Source organism: Ochotona curzoniae, unplaced genomic scaffold (genome assembly GCF_017591425.1).
Source record: "Ochotona curzoniae isolate NIBS_2020 unplaced genomic scaffold, NIBS_Ocur_1.0 patch305, whole genome shotgun sequence".
NCBI classification, from domain to species: domain Eukaryota; kingdom Metazoa; phylum Chordata; class Mammalia; order Lagomorpha; family Ochotonidae; genus Ochotona; species Ochotona curzoniae.
The window spans coordinates 116428-135649 of NW_024466868.1; the positions used below are offsets into that span (position 1 = coordinate 116428).

Here is a 19222-nt window from a genome sequence, read left to right on the forward strand (position 1 = left end):
GTCAGTCCAAAGCCAGGAGCCAGGGGCTTCTTCTGGCTCTCCCACACGGAAATTCATAGTTTCATAACAGAAACTTTGATGTTTGTTTCAGAATTGAAAGGCAATCCACAGGATGACACTTGGTGCTTATGCCTGCCTCTGCAGGGCTGCGCCTGAACCACCTAGGCTTAAGTCAGTCACGCATCCTGCTGGTGTTCAAGTACGGAGTCAGCAAAGCAAGCCGCTGCCGGTGCCTGACAAGTGCTTCCCGGCTGGGCTGAAGGTGTCTGCAGGAATGAGACCTCCCTACAGTCTCTCTCTTGCCTTGCAGATTCTGATGTCAGAGCCAGGGAAGCTGTTGCAGAAAGTGAAGGTGTGGCTGCAGGAATACTGGAATGTCACAGATCTCATCGCCATCCTTCTGTTTTCCATTGGAATGATCCTCCGCCTCCAGGACCAGCCCTTCAGGAGTGACGGCAGGGTCATCTACTGCGTGAACATCATCTATTGGTACATCCGCTTGCTAGACATCTTCGGCGTGAACAAGTATTTGGGCCCCTATGTTATGATGATCGGAAAGATGGTAAGTGGGGTCCAGTGTTTCCATTGTACAAGTTCTTACAGGAAGAGGGGGGCCTAACAAAAGAGACCACTGTTAGAATCCACTGGAAGTGGTCCAGGGATGTTTTAAATGCCCTTAGAGTGTTTCTGTTTATAAAAACTGGGAATTTTAATCACCAGTTACGCATTCACTTACTGACAAAGATAAAGATCAGTCATGTCTTGCCAAGCACTGACGAGACGTTGAACGCAGAGTGCACGCAGATGCTCTCTCTGTGATGCTGGAGCTGGGAGGAAGAGCCGGCCAGGCAGTGTGAGAATGCTGCGAGCTGTGTGTGCAGCAGGGTAGGGAGAGGGCGCTTCCCAGAGGGGACGTTTCAGGAGGGTCTCACCGAGACAGGGGTCTTCAGACACAATGTTAACAGATTTTAAAGACTTTTAAAAGATCTTTTAAAAAGAAAATGACATGCTAGAAAAATGCTTTTCCCCACACAAAAGGAAGAAAAGTAGGTAATTTCAGCTCAACTGAGCCGAGGCGCGTTAGGCGGAGTTTGAGTCGAACGTCATGTTCTGCCACACATCATTGTTTTGTTACATGGCTGCGAGAAGATGTCTCCTAGGATCCAGAATGGCACTCCTACTTACTTCATTGTTCGAAAAAAGAATCCACAGGGAAAGATAATATGTTTCCCCAGAAATGGCCCGAGATTCCTTCCGGTGCTCCTTTACCACACGCTAGCTTCCAGAGTGTTTCCGTAAAGGACAAAGCCCTCTGAGGACAGTGTCAGCGCGGATCCAGAAACACAAATGAGCCAGCTCCCTCTCCAGACTCACTCCAGAAGAAACAGACGAGACACTGAGTGTTTTCATGAGTTCTAAGAGCGTCCCCTATTCAACCTTCTTAGGACATTGTGTGGAAAAGCTAAGTACTTCCATTCTACCATGGCAAACACCTTTTAATGGAAAGCTTCTTTGTTTAAAAATGATAATAATAAAACCTTCCCTTCGCTTCCATTGTATCATTGTATGGGCTGTAGAAGCCAGCATCCAGCAATTGGTCAGAGCTTTCCCAGGCACGTCATTGTCAGTCCAGAGTTTATTGGACATTTGTATGGCTGGGTGAGTGTGATTCTACTGCAGAAAAGCTTCCTAGGACACATCCTGTGAAAGCTCAGATAAACACATTCAACAAAGATTTTGCACAGAATGAGGGATAAGAATGAGAACTTTCCTTAACCTCCTGAGACTCAGTTTACTCATTTCTAAAACAGCTGTAAACAATTCATATGTATTTAAAATAGTTGTTGTGATGGTTAGGATCAGCTTATTAAATGGCCAGCAGTGTCTGGCTCATAGTTTGAAACTTGACAAATTCTAGCCCTTATCATTAAATTCACGTTATGTTTTGTAAAGTACAGCAGGAAAGAGAAGGCTTACTCATAGACCTTGTGCTGTGTTCCTGGGCCTTCCGGTGGTGTTTGTAGCCCCAGCATGGTTTAGAGCAGAGTCTCATCAATCCTATTTTTGACAGGGAAGATGTGACTTCACAAGACTGAGTTACTTGCCCCAAACTGAGCTCCGGTTCAATTTGGTGGAAAAACATGCATCTTACTCAATTACAAACCTGTTGCATTATCTTCTTTGTATTTTAACCATGAACTTGAGATTGTCGTGAAAATTCCTATGTCTAAAAGCAGAAAGTCTCAATTTTGAGTCTGTGGATGGGGCGTAAGAAAGATTTATGGGACCCCCTCCTCTTGCTCAGTTTATACGTGAAATGTGTGGAGGTGATGAGTTTGCTGGAGAACGCATGTTTTTGTCAACTCATCGAGTGGAGCCAGTGTAAACAAAGATTTATAACAACAGCAGGATTAGGCCAAATTTTCCCAACTTTGACACTACTGTTATTAAGGGCTGAGAAATTCTTTGTGCACCGTAGGAAGATAAACACCACCTATGACCTCTGCAAGAGCACGCACATGCGCGTGCACACACACACACACACACACGGTAATGACAGCAAAAAGGCCTCCAAACATTGCCACATGTTCCATGGGGGCAAAACCACCCTATGTTAACAACCATTGCATTAGATGATTACATAATCAGATGGGACGTTCTCGGATTGCTACCTTGTCTACATCAACAAATAAAATCTGACAAGACCCATACAAACAAAATCCACTACTTTTAAAAGTGTTGGTGACATTGAAATTCTTGGTGTTACTGAAGCCACTCTACTTCAGCAAGGTGATTTTAAGATCCGCACCGATCCTTTTCACAAGACAAGATTATCCCAGCCTTGGCTGGGATGAACTCTTACTCAGGACAGCAGAGAGATGTGCTGTATTTTCTCTGCCTTCTGACTGATGAATGGCTTCATCCATCTATCAAAAATAAGTAGACAATGATTATACAGGGGGATTTTCCCACTCTTTCATGGGGATTTTCAGATATTTTTTTCAATAAGAGCCACAGATCGAGAAGTGAAATGAAATATGCCTGTAGAAATTATCACTTGGCCAAGTAGGCTACCACATTGGGAGCGTGTGCACAGATGTGTTTATCGACAGTCCCTTAGGCCTTTTGAGTCCTCATTCAGTACTGAGGAGTGAGGGAAGTCACCAGGCCCTGTGGCCTAAGGGCAGGCAGCTGGACAGAGTTCTGGGCACACGGTGCTCAGAAGGCTCTTTTAAAAGTGGTCCTGAGTCCTTGCAATGCTTAAGCAACCAGTGCATTTGTGCTTCCCAGTATGCAGAACCTGTTTCTGTGGTCCAGGGCACCTGCGGGTCCGGGGTCACCTAAACCAAGCCCTGCCCCCTTGCCATCGCAGCCCACTTCCCAGTGGGATTCTGCCCCCTTGCCATCACAGCCCACTTCCTGGTGGGATCCTGCCCCCTTGCCATCACAGCCCACTTCCTGGTGGGATTCTGCCCCCTTGCCATCGCAGCCCACTTCCCGGTGGGATCCTGCCCCCTTGCCATCGCAGCCCACTTCCTGGTGGGATTCTGCCCCCTTGCCATCGCAGCCTACTTCCTGGTGGGATTCTGCCCCCTTGCCATCACAGCCCACTTCCTGGTGGGATTCTGCCCCCTTGCCATCACAGCCCACTTCCTGGTGGGATTCTGCCCCCTTGCCATCACAGCCCACTTCCTGGTGGGATTTTGCAAGCCTAGTGCTGAGCTCATATGTATAATGCAGAGGAGTAAAGCAGCAGTCGTACTAGCTGACGTGTTTAAGATGTGCCAGATACTGTATCGTATGTGTCTTAAGTTTAACATCTGCATGTGAACAAGTAAACCAAGACTAACCAAGGGACCATGTCAGGACTGAGCCTCACTGAGAATGTACCATGCTGAATATTTTTACATATTATCTCATGTAATTCTTATAAAACAGGCATTATTGTTGTTATAATTATTCTCAGTTAAAATATTTTTAAAATAACAAATCACTTGCCCATGGCTTCGTAGCTGTGGTTTTTGTTTATTTGGCTGGTTGGTTGACTTTTTGTTTGTGCTTTGTTATGGTCAAGAAAGCCTTCATTTTATTTCAGTTTCATTTTTGTAGTGAACTTTACTTTTCTGGTTGGTTTTTCTTTCCTGTATAGCTGTTTTTATTAACAAGACCAAGATAAAAGCTCAGGAACTCTGACCCCCTAACAGCACATGCTTCAGCGCTTCACCACTGTAGAATATACTCTGCCCGATAGAACAAACTGAAAGATGCTTACAAGGACAGAGCAGGAGCTTCATACTGAACCAGCTAACACTTAGCTCCGAAAGCAGGTGCAGCCAGCCCCTCCTCTCACTGCCGATGCTGTGAGCGTTCAGTGCTTGTACGGAAGCTTAGGCTTCTTGGTAGGAGAGAAAGCTGAGTGTTTGGGAAGAACTTTTTTCCCTAGGATTGCTCTGATCCTGAGAACAGGCACCACAATCAATGTGTATGAAAACAGTTCTGAGAAATTCAATGAGAACAGTTTGCATTTGCTGGCTGCGATGTCTGGGTCATTCTAGCTCTCACATCTTCCCGTGCACACCTTCCTTTTCCCACTTACCTTTTCATCAATTCCAGTAAACATAACATGACGGGTCCATATGTGCTTTTTCGCTTTCAGGATTCTTAGTAAATAGATGATAAAGAATTTTACAAAATGGAGAAGGAGAGAGAAAGTATAAAAAGAGATTCGTGTTTCCTAAAAATAAATAAAGCTTTTGCAACACAGTCTGCTTGCTCGCTTCACAGAACTCCGAGACCACTGTCCTGCTGAGGGAATAACTAGTATGTTTCTTCATGAATAATGAAAATACAGGAGTGAATGCCAAATTCTGAGAGATTCCTTCTGATTTCAAAGCCCATGTAATACTTGTGAGATGGATTTTAGAGTTGGTTTGAAAATTGCTCAACTGACATAAAATATACTGAAACCCCATTGTCCGAAGACATCCAGAAAGACTGCAATTTTGAATTCCAACAAGAACATTTTCAGCCTAATTTGAAGGTTTCATTATCATTGATAAAGTTGGCATTAACCTTTCTTTGAGTTTGGACCTTTCTTTCGTGAGTATGATATCCGAGAAAGGGGTGGTCTTGATGGCAGAGAAAGGGCACCACTGTCCAACTCACTTGTGCAGACAAGGGATGTACTGACCTGCGGACGGACGTAAGAAACAGATCAGGAGCCAACAGACACTCCACGGTTGTCTCTCTCTACTTTGTGCCATTCACTCTCATCGCTTTTACCATGGGGCACTCAACCTCAGACATTCTGAATTCATGGCACTACACAGAGTGAGAGAAAGGGAACTGCTTTCTCTTCCAGCTTCCACTAAACAAAGACCAAAAAAGGATTCTGGTTGTCGTGTCACACACATCACCAACCTACTTCCTGTCGCTAATACCAATGAATGAGTTTCCATGATTAACCTAGCCTGGCCACAAAGGTAGGAACTATTTCTGAGAGAAGGGGGTGGAGAGTCCTGTCCAGGCAAGATCAATAGTTTTGCATCCTCATCTGTTTAGTTGATATGTGGGAAATAATTTCCAAATCACACACACACACAATGTAAATAAACAAGAAGGGAACAAAGAGAAACAAAACAGAGCAGAGTATTAGAATGGAGTTGGAAAGATTTTATAAACATATCCAGATGAAATCTGTCAGTTCAGTAACAGGCACAGGCATGAGTCATTAGGCTACAATGTCCTGATGTCTTAGAAAAATGGTCTCCATAATGAATTGCTCTGTTGCAGAGAAGTAGGCACAGCAAGAGTGGCTCTCTGAGACTGGTTTGTGGTAGAATACCCAGCAACGGGGATCAAGTCACGAGAATAACAGAGTAGGATGCGTATTTGGTTTGTCCTCGCCATGTTTACAAGCGATTATTTCTTTGACCTTTGCAACTTGTAAACCTTTTAGAACTTAGGAAAATCACAGCATTGCACTCATTCTTGAAATAGCTCAACTGTCCCATTCCAACTTGGCTAAGAAGACAGAGGATGAAAGAGAACATGTGCCCCTCAGCCTGGATTCACTTCGAGAGCCCAATTTTTGTGTGACGAGACTCCCTCGTCTAGATTTGACAAGATCTTGGAGATAGCCATGAAAAATGAAGTAGACTCACTCTGCATTCGTTTTTTAAAAGCGAGTTTTGAGTTCCTGATAAAGTTTCACAGACATCAGCTTCAATAGACCAATGTCCTCTTATCTGGGCACAGCTCCCTTCTGTGAACTTTCTTCAGAGGTGTCCACCAGTGCCAGCATCTCCACACACGCTCACCCACACACGCTCACTCACGGCTCTCACGTTGTTCTTCCCCCCCGCTTTGCTTTTCCAGATGATAGACATGATGTACTTTGTAATCATCATGCTGGTGGTCCTGATGAGCTTTGGGGTTGCCAGGCAAGCCATCCTGTTCCCCAACGAGGAGCCGTCGTGGAAACTGGCCAAGAACATCTTCTACATGCCCTACTGGATGATTTATGGGGAAGTGTTTGCGGACCAGATAGACCGTAAGCAAGTTTATGATTCTCATACACCAAAGTCAGGTATTGAACTTCAATTGGGTCATGTCTTTTCCAAGCTCATTTGTTCATTCTCAATAAATGGCTCAAGATAGAGGACCAATTCCTAATTTGCAATCTTGGCGGGCAAAAAAAAGTACAGAAAACAAAACAAAATATTTTAGCCAAATAGTCTATGATTTTTGCTTCAGGTATGTCCTTTCTCTGAAACAAATCAATGTCTAGTATACCAAATTTAATTCACAAATGGACCATGAAAATATCCTAAATTGCTTTGTGATCCGAAGTCCTCAGGTTTTTACTATGAGGAATGAATTATGTCATTCCTTCCCCCCCCCCCGCCCCGACCCCCCATCCTAGAACCAGCCCCTAGCCCTTAACCTTCAGAAAATGCATTCCTAGAATCTGGCTTCAAACCAAATAAACAATTCTCGGTTTCCCCACCAGACTTCAAGAATAACGACAAACATCTGTATGGTGTTTTCCTGGAGACTACTCGCTGACTCTTTCCCACTGTCTCAAAGTATGTGTCAGGGAGACGCACAGGAAGCCAGTGTTAATTGGCTGCAAGTATGGAAAGTGCCTTAGGTCGTAGACTGAGTTACTTGTTTGAAGCCGGGGTGGGGACATGAAGTGGTTCAGTGTGAGAAGTGAGTGCCAGTGGGCCCCCACTGGTTCAGGCCCTAATAGATGCTGCTTTCTTTTGTAATAAATATTCCTCTGGCATGGAGTCTGAAGATAGCTGTAGCCCAGAAGTCCGTTCCAGGATGTTATTGGGCGAGACATCAGGCCACATCAGGCTTCGGGAATGGCTTGGGAAACATCTTCCCCTGTGGAGGAGTGCAGTGCCTGCAGCAACTCCTTCTCCCTTGTCCTGAGGGCTTTCTCTCTGGAAATAACACTCCTCCAACATTGTTGAGTTCACATTCTTTTCTGACACTTCTTGCTGTCAGGCCACCAGCTGAGCCCTGGCCTGTAGTCATGGATTAAGGTTGCATAATTAGGTGGCTCAGCTTATTAAGAGCAGAGGCAGAGGCTGGTCCCCACGCTCCATCCCCCCAGCCTACCGCAGGTGCCGCTGAGACGAGCAGCACAAGGAACAGAGTCCCCAAGTGTGCGTCCCCCAGGGCCTGGGAGGGATGTGTGGACACTGGCAACCACACACACATGTGCCGTTTCCTGTCCATAAAGGATTTTTAACGAATACCCTTTCCTTCTTAAAATGCGTTATATGACGCAAGACTTTTTGGATCACCTAATTAGAACAAATATTTCTTACATGACTCTTAGCCAACTCACAGAGAAAAAAATCTTAACTCCGAGTTACAGTGTCTTTGATTGACAATGTGCAGCCTTTGCCAAGGTGAGTTTTCCTGGGACTGGGAAAAGTCCAGTCAGTCCCCAAAGGCGAGACAGCGCTTACAGAACCCACCTGTCGTCTTTCTCCTCAGAGAAGTACGCTCTTGCCCCCAAAGAAACTGCATTTTCTATTATTATATTATCTTGCCTTTCCCCTCCCCTTTTATCTCCAAAATAAGATTAAGCCCCAATAGGTATTGTAACAATGCAACATTTTAGGAAAGGAAAGGAGGGGGAGGTGGAAATACGTTTTGTACTTGAGTTTCTCTCTGTCCCTCTACAAGTGGCCATTTATTGATGTTGTACTGTGAACTCGGCCTGGTGCAACAAACACTGCCATCTGGCTGAATACGGGGACTACTGGGGCTTACGTGAAGGGCTGATTGTAGTTTAGAACTTGAAACCCCTTCCCCCTCCCCCCCGCCGAGATGGAAGAGTGCTATTCTGTGTGAGTGACCTGTGAAAACGGATTCCCTACCAATTAGTCCTTGATGCTCTATGTGTGTAAAAACAAATTTCTGCCCTATCCTAATATATTAAAGAAACCAATCTGAAAGAGAGGGACCCTTCCTGATACCCCGCCCCAACCACCTCCCTTCCTTTTAGATGTTCTGAAATTGGCTGCATCGGTAGCCATTGTTCTAAGCTAAATCAGCCAGCTTGCTGGAGCATCTGTCCTTTCTCAAGTGGGTATAGAAATGAACCCCAAGTCTGCCCTTATCCGTGACCATGGTCATCAAGTGTCCGTGTCCTCTAAAGGACTTGCTGTCCGTGTGGTGGCACTTGGTGGGCCCGGTGAGGAGTGGATGGCTGCCCTCCCTGGTCGGTCAGAGCTGCCGGGAGACCCAGTTCCCAAGCTCTTTGAGAAAGGTACAACCCCATTGCTGCCCTGTGGTGTCTTGGCTCTTTTCTGTGCCGTGTCCAGGTTAGTGTGCAAAGCATGTGTTAAGGCTGAGCGGAACCCTAAGCCAGCTGAATGCCTGGCCCTGTGTGGGGTCTGCCAGGCCCACCCTGTGGGTGTGCCCCGGCGGGCCTCTCCACATGTTGCTCATGTGAATGTGTCTTCTCAGAGCAACTCATTTCTGGCATCATGCACGTGTTCCATTTCCAGCTCCTTGGTTTTGACTTTAAAACTGCTGAACCCATTTCATGTCCGGAGAGCCCTGACTCACGGAACTGGGGTGGATGTCTACACATCAGGACCCTCCGGGCCCAGGGGCTGCTGTGAGATTTACACCTCAGGGGGGAGGATAGCTTCAGCAGCCTCCTGTCTGGGCGGCAGTATCATCTCACTCCCGACTTCTTTTATATACCCACCATCTTTATTCCTGCTGTTTGCCCTAAACCAAGAGACTGTCAAAGAGGCCAGAGATGCTAGAGAGAAATTTGTAAGGTTACTTTCCAAATGTGCTTACAAAGTAAAAACAGAAGAAAAAACTGGAGCTATTGTAAAGTCACTTGGTGTTTTTCACTTCTCGGCTGTGCTGGACTAGCACAGACTGTAGCCCCGCTTTAATCCAAATTATCCATGTGGGCTGGAATACTGGTTGTGATGCTGGGTGCTAAGAACAGTGAAAGAATGGATCTGGAAGCAGAGAATGAGGGGCTGGCGGGGAGAATGGTGCTCTGCTGTACTCTGGATACTTGGTGTATATCCTGATTTAATTCATTGGGAATTGAACGTACTCTTTTCGGTTGGTTTTGTTTTTCTTTGCTTTGCTTTTGTCTTTAAAGGGGCTCAAACTGTCTTAAGGTATCTGTGTTATATTATCTTTTACAGCCCAATTCTAGGAGCAACTTAGGTTCAGGTTTGTTAAAACATGGCAACCGTGTGGTGACATCCTTCTGAACGCTCTCAGTAGGGTGAGCCACGTGATGTGGCCTCTGAGAGCTGCTGGGGTCCCACTAGAGCTGGAGTGGGAAGGGCCACTGTGAGGAGGAGAGGAGCAGAGCAAATTCTGTCAGCATTCATGCCAGGGCCAGCACAAAGCTGCCATGAGCCGGACTCTTGCAGCTCAGAGACCTGGCTCTGTGTGTTGGCGTGCAGGTGCCTGGAGATGCACCGTCGCTGGTGCAGAACATGTAGTGCCTCTGGCTTCCTCTCGGCTTTCAGTGAGACTTCCACTAACTTACAGGCCGTCGTACAGTGCTTGCCATATATTAAGATTCCTAAGGCTGTTTCAGGGCAAGGGAAAATGAATCATGCTCTTGAATGCATTAAATAAGGGTCTAAAATTAGCCCTGCTTTCTGACTCTGAGTATTTCACAAGTTTAGATAGTAACGGGAAGCAGAATGTCCAAAACTTACTTTCTACCATGACAACTGACTAGCTATCTCCACTCACCCTGAATTAAGTATATCATCTACTTAATGCATGGGTCAATTTTTTCTTGCTAACTAAAAATTTTTTCACCTGAAATTAGTAAGGAATGTAGTGTAGGAGAATTTTTTTGTTTTTGCTTTATTATTTAGTACAGAGTTTTTGTCCTTTTGTGCATGTGGCCCCTGTGATGTTGACTGCATTGCAAGTGTTGTTTTGGTGTGGAAACAAGCTTGTGGAAGTGCATATAAAACTGAAACATTCCCGGGATTTTTTTTTTTTTTTGCTTCAAATTAATTATTTTCAGTTCAGGTGTAGAAATTGGGACAGCTCGAGGAACTGGTTCCTAAAATGGGCCTCTTTATGGGAAGCTTAGAACAGAAGGAACCTGAAAAGAGAGTGCATTGTTATGCATCTCAACTGCTAGGATCCAGTTTTCAAAACCCAGGACTGTGCATCCATCCGTTTAGTATTCCAGACTGACCTTCACTGAGGGATTCAGAGCACACAGGTGCCCAGCAGCGACACATGGGGAGTGCTGCCTGACAGAGGCAACTGCGGAAAAGGAAAGCCTGAGCCAGTGCCAATATTCAGGAAGGGGGAGTGTTGTTTTGTTGGGTTTTGTTTTTACTAATTTCCAAGGAAGCAAGCCAGTATGAGTCACTACCTCCTTTTCCATCTCTGAAAGTCAGCTCACATGAAGGAGAACGTCCACCTGACTTGCTTACTAGTGCAGCCTGAGTGCTGGATTCACAATGAACGCAGCTAGCTGGGACAGGCCACATGATGATTCCATGTATTTCTGCGATCATCTCATTTCACATGGATCCAAAGATTGGGCTCCATTGTTTTTCCTTCCAGCAATATTTAATTTATTCCTGTGAGCTGGAAACTGAGGTACACAGGTATACGTGATAAAGGTCTTGTCTTCAAGGAGCTTATAATTCAGAAGAAGCAAACTCATATTGACAACGTGTATGTAGACCTGAAGCTTGACAGAGGAGGTTGTGCTTGCTACGTAGGGTGGGAGTTGGGGTGGGTAATGGATGAAGCTTGCAAAGGAAGAGAAGATTGAGTTGAGCCCCAAAATGTGAGCACATGTTAGACAGATGGGAGCAGGGCATGCGAAGAGAGAACAACGTTCCAAACTGGGACTTAGCATGGGAAGTTGCAGGAGCAGCAAATACTTGAGTATGGTTGCCTGTAGAGTGAGCGGCTGAGGCAGCAAGTAAGATGGAAAGAGAGGAGTATAGATTGTGGAAGATTTATATTCTATGCTCAGATCAGATATACAAAGGGGCTTCAAAACATGTATAGACTATTTGTATCATGCTGTAGTTCTACTTTCCATGACCTTTTGAGGCTTCCTTGTATGTATTCATCACAGCTATCAAGCGAAACTGTGAAAAAGGCGTTGAGGTGGGAGGTGAATGCTAAGAGGTCACTGCTACTGAGGGAGCAACCGAGATGGTGAAGACAGCGTCAGAAGGTTACAGAGACCTGAAGGTAGGACTGGGCAGAGGTCACATAGTACAGAGGGTGCTAGAGAGCCTTAAAACCGAGGGGCTAGAGAGCCTTAAAACCGAGGGGCTAGAGGTTACTCAATCACTGTCTTCTAGCTTAGGACAAAAGGCAGTGTTATTTACTGGGAGAGAATCTGAAAGAAGGAACTATTGGAGGAAGTGAAATTGGTCCAAGTGGAGTTGAGATTGAGGTTCCTATGGGAACCAGGAAAAACATGAAAACAGCTATTTTGTAGATAGAACTTAGTAGAAAGAGCCAGAAAGGAAACAGATCTGGGGATCAAGAATGTATCAGTGAAAGCCAGGATGACTGAGCTTTCCAGGCAGTGCAAGCAGAGACAGAAAGGAAGTCCAGCTCGCAATACTGAGGACAGAGCAGGAAGGCTATAAAATATAAAAGAAAAACACATCCAGGGAAAGTCTAAAAGAAACCATAAATGCAATGGAAATAGTTCTTATATCCTGGGAGAAATAGTTACAGCAAATAAAAAACAACAGACAATAACAACTAATTATAAATAATTACAAGTCATAGAAATAAGTACAGCAATAATAACTAAGAAACCAAGAACGCAATGGAAATAGCTATTATATTTGGCAGGGGAGAGGGAGAGATTTGTTAACATTCAGCCAAGGCCTAATTTCTGAAAATAAAAAACAAAATAATGCTTTGAGCTGTGGTCGGTTAAACACACTATTCTGAAATCCTGGATGCAGAGGGCTGCTTTTGCATCTGTAGGGGGATGGGCAAACAGAATGTCAATGAACTAGAGTTTGACAAGACTGATGGTGATGATAGATGACACTGTCTTGGTGACACACCACACACAGCCACCTGCTTGTATAGTTAGGCTGTGTATTCCTGCAGTCAGGAATCAGCAGCCCAGAGATAGTTTCAGGGAAGACAAATGGTTGGATTCATCCAAGACCGAGGCTTTGTTTTGCACATATTGTAGAAAGCAAGGGACTAGGGGTTTCTAAGATTATTTCAAGGATTCTTAAAGTTATGCATTTTGATATATAAAGTGGTTGGAAAAGATGGTGAAGGTATAATGTTGACAAATGCCTGAAGAAGGAAAGATATCTGGATACCTAGACTGAGCAGCAAATACACTGAGACTCAAAGCCCCCAAGAGTTGTGGTGGTGGGATGAGGTAAGAGAGTGGTAGCTTGACATTTAGGATTAAGAGAGAAATTAAAAAGAAATCTGGGGTAGCTTTACAGTTGGGTTCAAGGTGATAAAGTTGAGGTAGAGCATCTTCAAGTGAGGTCCTTTGGTATTTGCCAGTACAGACATGGACATTGTCTACCACAACGATAGGAGTGGATGCGGACAAGAAGGCTTTGATCAGCATGAGCTGAAACTCTGAGGGGAAATGGCGTTTTGCACCGGAGGGAAACCCCATGATTTAGAAGACATGAATAGTGCCAGTGAGAACAGAGACACTGCCCTTGGGAACTACAATGGTGGGTGTAGAAGATGTGCAATTTCCACTTGAGAAGCATAAAGGGAGGTGGGATTGTCTACAAAGTAGATTTAATTCAGCCAAGAAAACAGCTTAATAGTGTCGTATAAATGGATAAGGGGATTCATGTGAGAAAAGATAGGAATTTATGTCCAATTATAAAGGGGTTTCAGAAAGCTCAGGGAGAACAGAGGAAAGGGAAGGAAGCAGGATGAGAAGATGGGGAAAAGCCGTTACTGAGGACATTAGCATAGAGAATAATGGGTGACAGCAGGAGCTTGCATTCCAGGAATGGAAGATCCGAGGAAGAATATGATGGTAGGATAAATTATTCAGTGTTTGAGTCAGCTAAATACAGGAACCCTAATGGTATAACACACTCAATGAGGCTAGTGATATGACACCTCCAAAGTCTGAAACTGGAGACTTTGTGCAATGGTAGAGAGTGGCCAGGTGCTGAATAGAATTCTGCCCACAGGACAAGAGAATTCTCTATTCCAGAAGATGCTCTCTGCTTGAAATTTAACAGTGGCCTTCAATACGAGGGAAGCACGGCTGAGCTTTTGTAAAAATGCAGTGTTAATATTACCTCCACTTTTGCCTAGTCTTATTTAGACTTAGGGCTTGTATAGCTCCACCTTGCACAGAGCACTTTTGGGATGCCCTATGTTTGCACATTGCCAGGCTCATGTGTTTTCCATCTCATCATAGATATTCCTATGAAGCTGTAGGTAACCCTGTGAAATGTAAAACGTTGTCAATTGTGATACATTTTAAATTCTCAAAATTTCTCATAAAAACTATAAATCACTGTCTCGAGATTTGTGATTTGGGGAGATCTGAATTACCTTAGAGTTGTTGAAATGATCACCAATGGCCAACTAACTTAACATTGGGGACACAAGAATGAGAAAGTATTTATTCTTCTGTACTTCGATAGGTTAGAGAGTTTCCTTAAATGCTGTTGGAATTTATGCTATTTAACATATGCACAGTGATCTAAAAATGAGAGTCTGAACAATTTAAAGAATCCACAACCTATGGCAATACTAAATCCTAAACCAACTGTGAGAAACTCCTGAGACCATATCTGTGTGTGTGTCTGCAGAAAAGTAACCTCGGTTACTAGTAATCTAGTTCACTAGGAACATGTTTTGAATAAAATCAATCGCTAAAAAACCATAAGCCTTCAGATACCAGCTACCAGGGTTCTTCATGCAAACGAAGAGCTAGTTTCTGAGGTGGGGATTGATGCGGCAGAGAAGACACCACTTGGAAAGCCTGTATCATGGTGGAATGCTTGGGTTCAGGTGCCAGCTCTGCTTCCACTTCTGGTGCCCTGCTACCCTGTACCTGGAGTGCAACAGGTGATGGCTCAGACATTACTACGCCACCTGCGCTCAGGGCCTGGCTCCTGACCACGGCAGGCAGAGTCAGTCTGTAGGTGACATCTCTCGCTCTCTCTCTCCCCCTCCCTCTCTCCCTTGCTTCCTTCCTTTCAGCCTCCCTGACATTCATCCTTCCTTTTTCCAATCACTCTGCTTTCAAATGGAACAATAACTGTTCAGATGCTCTTAATAACGTGCCTTCATTTTGGTGCAGTTTGGGGACCCATGTTACTGTTGTTTTGATTAGACATGTTTCCCATCAACTTTTGAAGGACACTCAAGGGTGCGATTCACCACAGAGGAGAAAAGGGGATTAGCAGGGATTGAAAGGTTGAGACATTTTTGTTGCATGTACTCAACCTCTATGGCATGACTGTGCTGGGACATCAGTTACAGTTCTAGTCTCTGTCCCTTAGGGAAGACATAAATGCATCGAGCCAGAGAAAACCAGCCCGACCAATCAAAGAATGAATGAGAAGCTGCAGTTTGAGGATGGATCGGGAAGATAAGCGCTCTTCCCCTTGGGAAGATAAAAGCAAATATCCCAGAAGGATCTGAACTCCCAAAATGAATCTCTGCAAAGAAAGAGAACATAGCACAGGTGCCCACATCTGAGCTACTTCAGCCAACAGCCTTAGATTAAGCAAAGGAAGCACGACCTATAGAGTGAATAGAGAAGTTGTGGGATTTACTCACACTCCCTCCTCCACAAGCGATGTCACGGGAGAAATCACAGATTCTCAAAGAGAATTTTAAAATTTTTATTCTTTTAATCACAAAAAGGAGACACCTCCCTCTAAGATAAATAAACTGAGTTTTTTGTTTCCCCTAGTGACACAAGTTATGTTTGAAGACGAATCAATAGGACAAGGAAGAAGATTCTGACATTCAGTGGAGAGCCCATATTGTAGAACTGGCATGGCTCATTCTGGTGACGTAGGAGCCCCTACCATTTGTCCCATCCAAAGCAGGCCCGCCCTTGCTTAGCTTCCGAGATCAGACAAGATCGGGTGCATTCAGGGCGGTATGGCCATTTCTAAGGAACACAGTGCCCACTCTGAGGTTAGGCAGATGCCACCAACCCTTCCTATCCTCCTTTTCTAGGATCTGCAAACATGAGTCTCTTTTTTTAGATTTATTTGTTTGATTTGGAAAGTAAAATAGCAGAAAGAGAAGAGAGATTTTGCCATCCACTGCCTCACTCCTCAAATGGCCACAACAGCATGGGTTAGGCCATGCTAGAACCAGAAGCCTAAAGCTCCATCCTGATCTCTGGCACCAGAGGCCCAGGTCCATGGGCCGTGCTCTATTGCTTTCCCAGGAGCATCAACAGGGAGCTGGATCAGCAGCGCAGCATCTGGAACTTGAACCAGGGTTCATATGAGATCTTAGCATCACAGGTGGCAGCTCAACTGCTACCCCACAACACTGCTCCGTCCCAACTAGCAGTATAAATGTGTGTTAGGACTCCTGTTGCGAACTTACCCAGAAACATGTATTCTTATTGTAGTCATATTTATTTCTGCTTATTTCTGAGGGCAGACTGAAGTCTTGGGATGGTGCAGGATGGAGTTGTGCTGGCATCTGTCTACAGCAATCACTGCTAACCTGTCCAGGCTCCCAGCCTCTACAGCCCTGCTATTCCAGCGGCCTAGAAGGCTCCCACAATCCCAGTCCCTGGGCAGTTTCACTCTGGGTGACGCTGCCACCAGTAGCAGAACTTCCAGGAATGCCACACATCCTGAGGCCGTGAGGCAAAGGCAAAGCAACACTTTGCTGTACCTTCATGCATGTGGAGAGACTCACATTTCCTTCTCTTCCAGCTTTGTTTCTCTCAGACTTCCTTACAGACTCCCCAAATCCTCCCTTCTAGTTCTCCCTCTACAAGTCCCCCCACCCTGCGGTCCCTGAGAGATTGCATATTTTAGCCACAGAAGCAGCCCAAGACCTTCAGAGGCTATTCCTGATTTCAGCCTTGTCCACATCCTGTCACTGGGATGGTGGATACAGAGTCAACCCTTACATGAACAGCAGAAAGGGAAAAAAATCAAATCTGTTGGCTTCAGGCGAGTGCGACTTACTGCATGTATTTGAAAGGGACAAGCCTCTGTGAACAAAGTATGACTGGATGTCATCTTAAATGATCTCGCGGTAAGGCTATGAGGACTTCCTAGACTCTCAGAATGATGAGAGTTCTGGTGAATTCCTACAGAATGTCCCGTCCAGTGGGTTCATTGTCAGGGAGCTGCTCTGGAATGGCATAGTCCAGTACCATCACTGCCAGTCACAGGTGACTGTCGAGTGCTTGAAACATAGCCAGCATGAAAGAGAGACTGGACATTTGTTTTATTTCATTTTAAAATCTCATTAAAATAGCTCCTGTTGCTAGTGGATACCACATGGACAGCTCAGTTCTGGGACACTCAACTGCTTTAGAAAGCCACATTTGTGGGAGCTGGGCCACACACTCTGCTGTCCACTGCTATCTCCTCAAAGGGCTCAAACTGGGTCTGGTGTTTGGTGTGTGCCTGAAACCTGGGGGAAGGGACAAGCGCAGAGTGATCCTGTGGACTGCTCTGGACAGCCGAGCAAACAAAATGCTGTCAGTGACTACATACACAGCAACCAGAGCGGCCGAAGCGCCTGACAGATCAGCGGGGACGATGGAAAGGAGCTCAGTTTATTACAGAGGAATCATGAATGTGAGTTAAAGGCAGCCAGCATGGATTCATCTCTTTCTCTCTCTCTCTCTCTCTCTCTCTCTCTCTACCACACACACCACACACACACACACACACACACACACACACACACGGTGATGTTGGTGAGAAAGTAAACTCAAAGCAAAGCCTGAGGTTGATAATATCCTGAAATGTAACTAGATGTGCAGCAAGAAGGTTACAGCCCAGTTCAGGAGATGCCTGGTGCGTGAGCCATCATCTTGTAGTAGATCCCCGCACAGCAACTCCAGGGCCCTGCGTGCAAGGACACATTTCCTCTTCCTTTCTTAGAAAAGAAATGAAGTTTAAGGAGAAAAATACATTTGCCCTGACTTGATATTTCAAAAGACATACATAACACCCCTTCATGTGTACTTCATGTGGTACCCCACAAATATGTGCAATATTAAATGTCAGCTAACTTTGGGGAAATCGGTTTTAAAGAGAAAAAAGAAGGAAGGAAAGGAGGGAGGGAAGACATGTCCAGGGTGGGGGGAGCGGAGAGGAAAGCCAGTGCTGGCTGTTGAGGGCAGGAAGGGCAGGCTGGGGAGCCCCCGCTGAGTGCCCCGCCAGCTCTGTGTCTCCATGCCAGCCGTGGTTGCCAGGCATCCTGCGACTACAGCCTTTCCAGAAGCACAATGTTCTGACCAAGCACAGAGAGGCAGATGGCGGATTCGCACTCCAAACACAGCACAGTACACCCCTCTGAGTCACCTGGCAAGATTTTCACAGATCTGTATTAATAGGAACTAACAAATGGACTGATCTCCAGCCATGTTAACTATTAGCACATGATCCCAGCACAGCCTGCACACTGCCTTGCCTGCAGCCTCAGCAGCAAACAGGGTGCTCCACGTTGTCTTGCAAGGGGCATCCACTGGAGACTTTCCGCAGCCACACTTCAGCCTACATCTGCCCACTGATGCTTGACTAAATCGCTCAACTTCGGCATCCAACGGGCATCTAGAATACCAGGCCTAAGGTTTGAGATGAGTGTCCGCTTGGAGGAAGACCTCAGCAACTTCTGATCAGAACTTTGGGTCTTCGTCTTGGTTACACAGTCACTTCATGCAAGTGACATTCACTAATGGGTTAAGTAGAGCAAACTTCTTGACCTGAGCTATAGTTATAGGCGTTTTCATTTCACACTGCGTGTGTGAGTTTGATGGACTCTTCTACGGATATATCTTCTATATCCATAGAAGATATATACGTATATATATCAAATTGACACAGAGAATAAGAATAAAGAAGAAAGACTTTGCTCAGAGGAAAGGTCGTATATGGTGGTTTGGCAGAGGGACACAGCAAGGCACAGTAGGGAGAGACAAGTGTGGTCAAAGTTCTCCCCGAGGTGACAGGGGAAGTGGGTCACAGATGACATCAGAGTGCTTCATGAAGATCATGACAAGGCATTTTGCAGAAGGTGGAATCATGTCAGAGCTAGCAGGTGTGACAAAGCTCGCCGGCGTAGACACAGGGGCTGCAGGAGTTGGAGCCATGAGCCATGCTCCTGAATGAGTGTTCACCAGGCTCCCAACTTGGCCAGAGCTTACACGGACTGTTGTTTCTGTCCGATTCCTTGTATGCACCCCCCGCTGGGCTACAGGCATTTGGGCTGTAGTCTGTTCAGTCTTTTCCACCATTATTTGGAGTGAGTGAAGTGGAGGATAAAAGAGAACATTGGTGTAAAGACCTTTCCATGTCAGGTTAAGGAATTTGGGTCTTTTCCTTGGGGAAAATCATAGTTCATGTTGAGAGAGCCCTTTTCCAACCAAGATCTCTAGTTTGTTTGAGCTGAAAGGCAGAATTGAGGCATGAGAAAAGTGTGGCTGGAAAATATACAGCCATGATGCTGATTTAAGATATTAAAGAAGGCC

The 19222-nt window shown here is 45.3% G+C and overlaps 1 protein-coding gene across 8 annotated transcripts in view; it reads left to right on the top strand.

Moving 5' to 3' along the window:
- LOC121167073 (transient receptor potential cation channel subfamily M member 3) overlaps nucleotides 1-19222 on the top strand; it is a 164445-nt gene that overhangs the window by 115187 nt on the left and 30036 nt on the right. For all 8 annotated transcript variants that reach the window (XM_040996445.1, XM_040996446.1, XM_040996447.1 and 5 more), the window contains 2 exons: nucleotides 311-562; nucleotides 6379-6553. In XM_040996445.1, the coding sequence (XP_040852379.1) occupies nucleotides 311-562; nucleotides 6379-6553 (427 nt within the window). The remainder of the gene's footprint in view (nucleotides 1-310; nucleotides 563-6378; nucleotides 6554-19222) is intronic.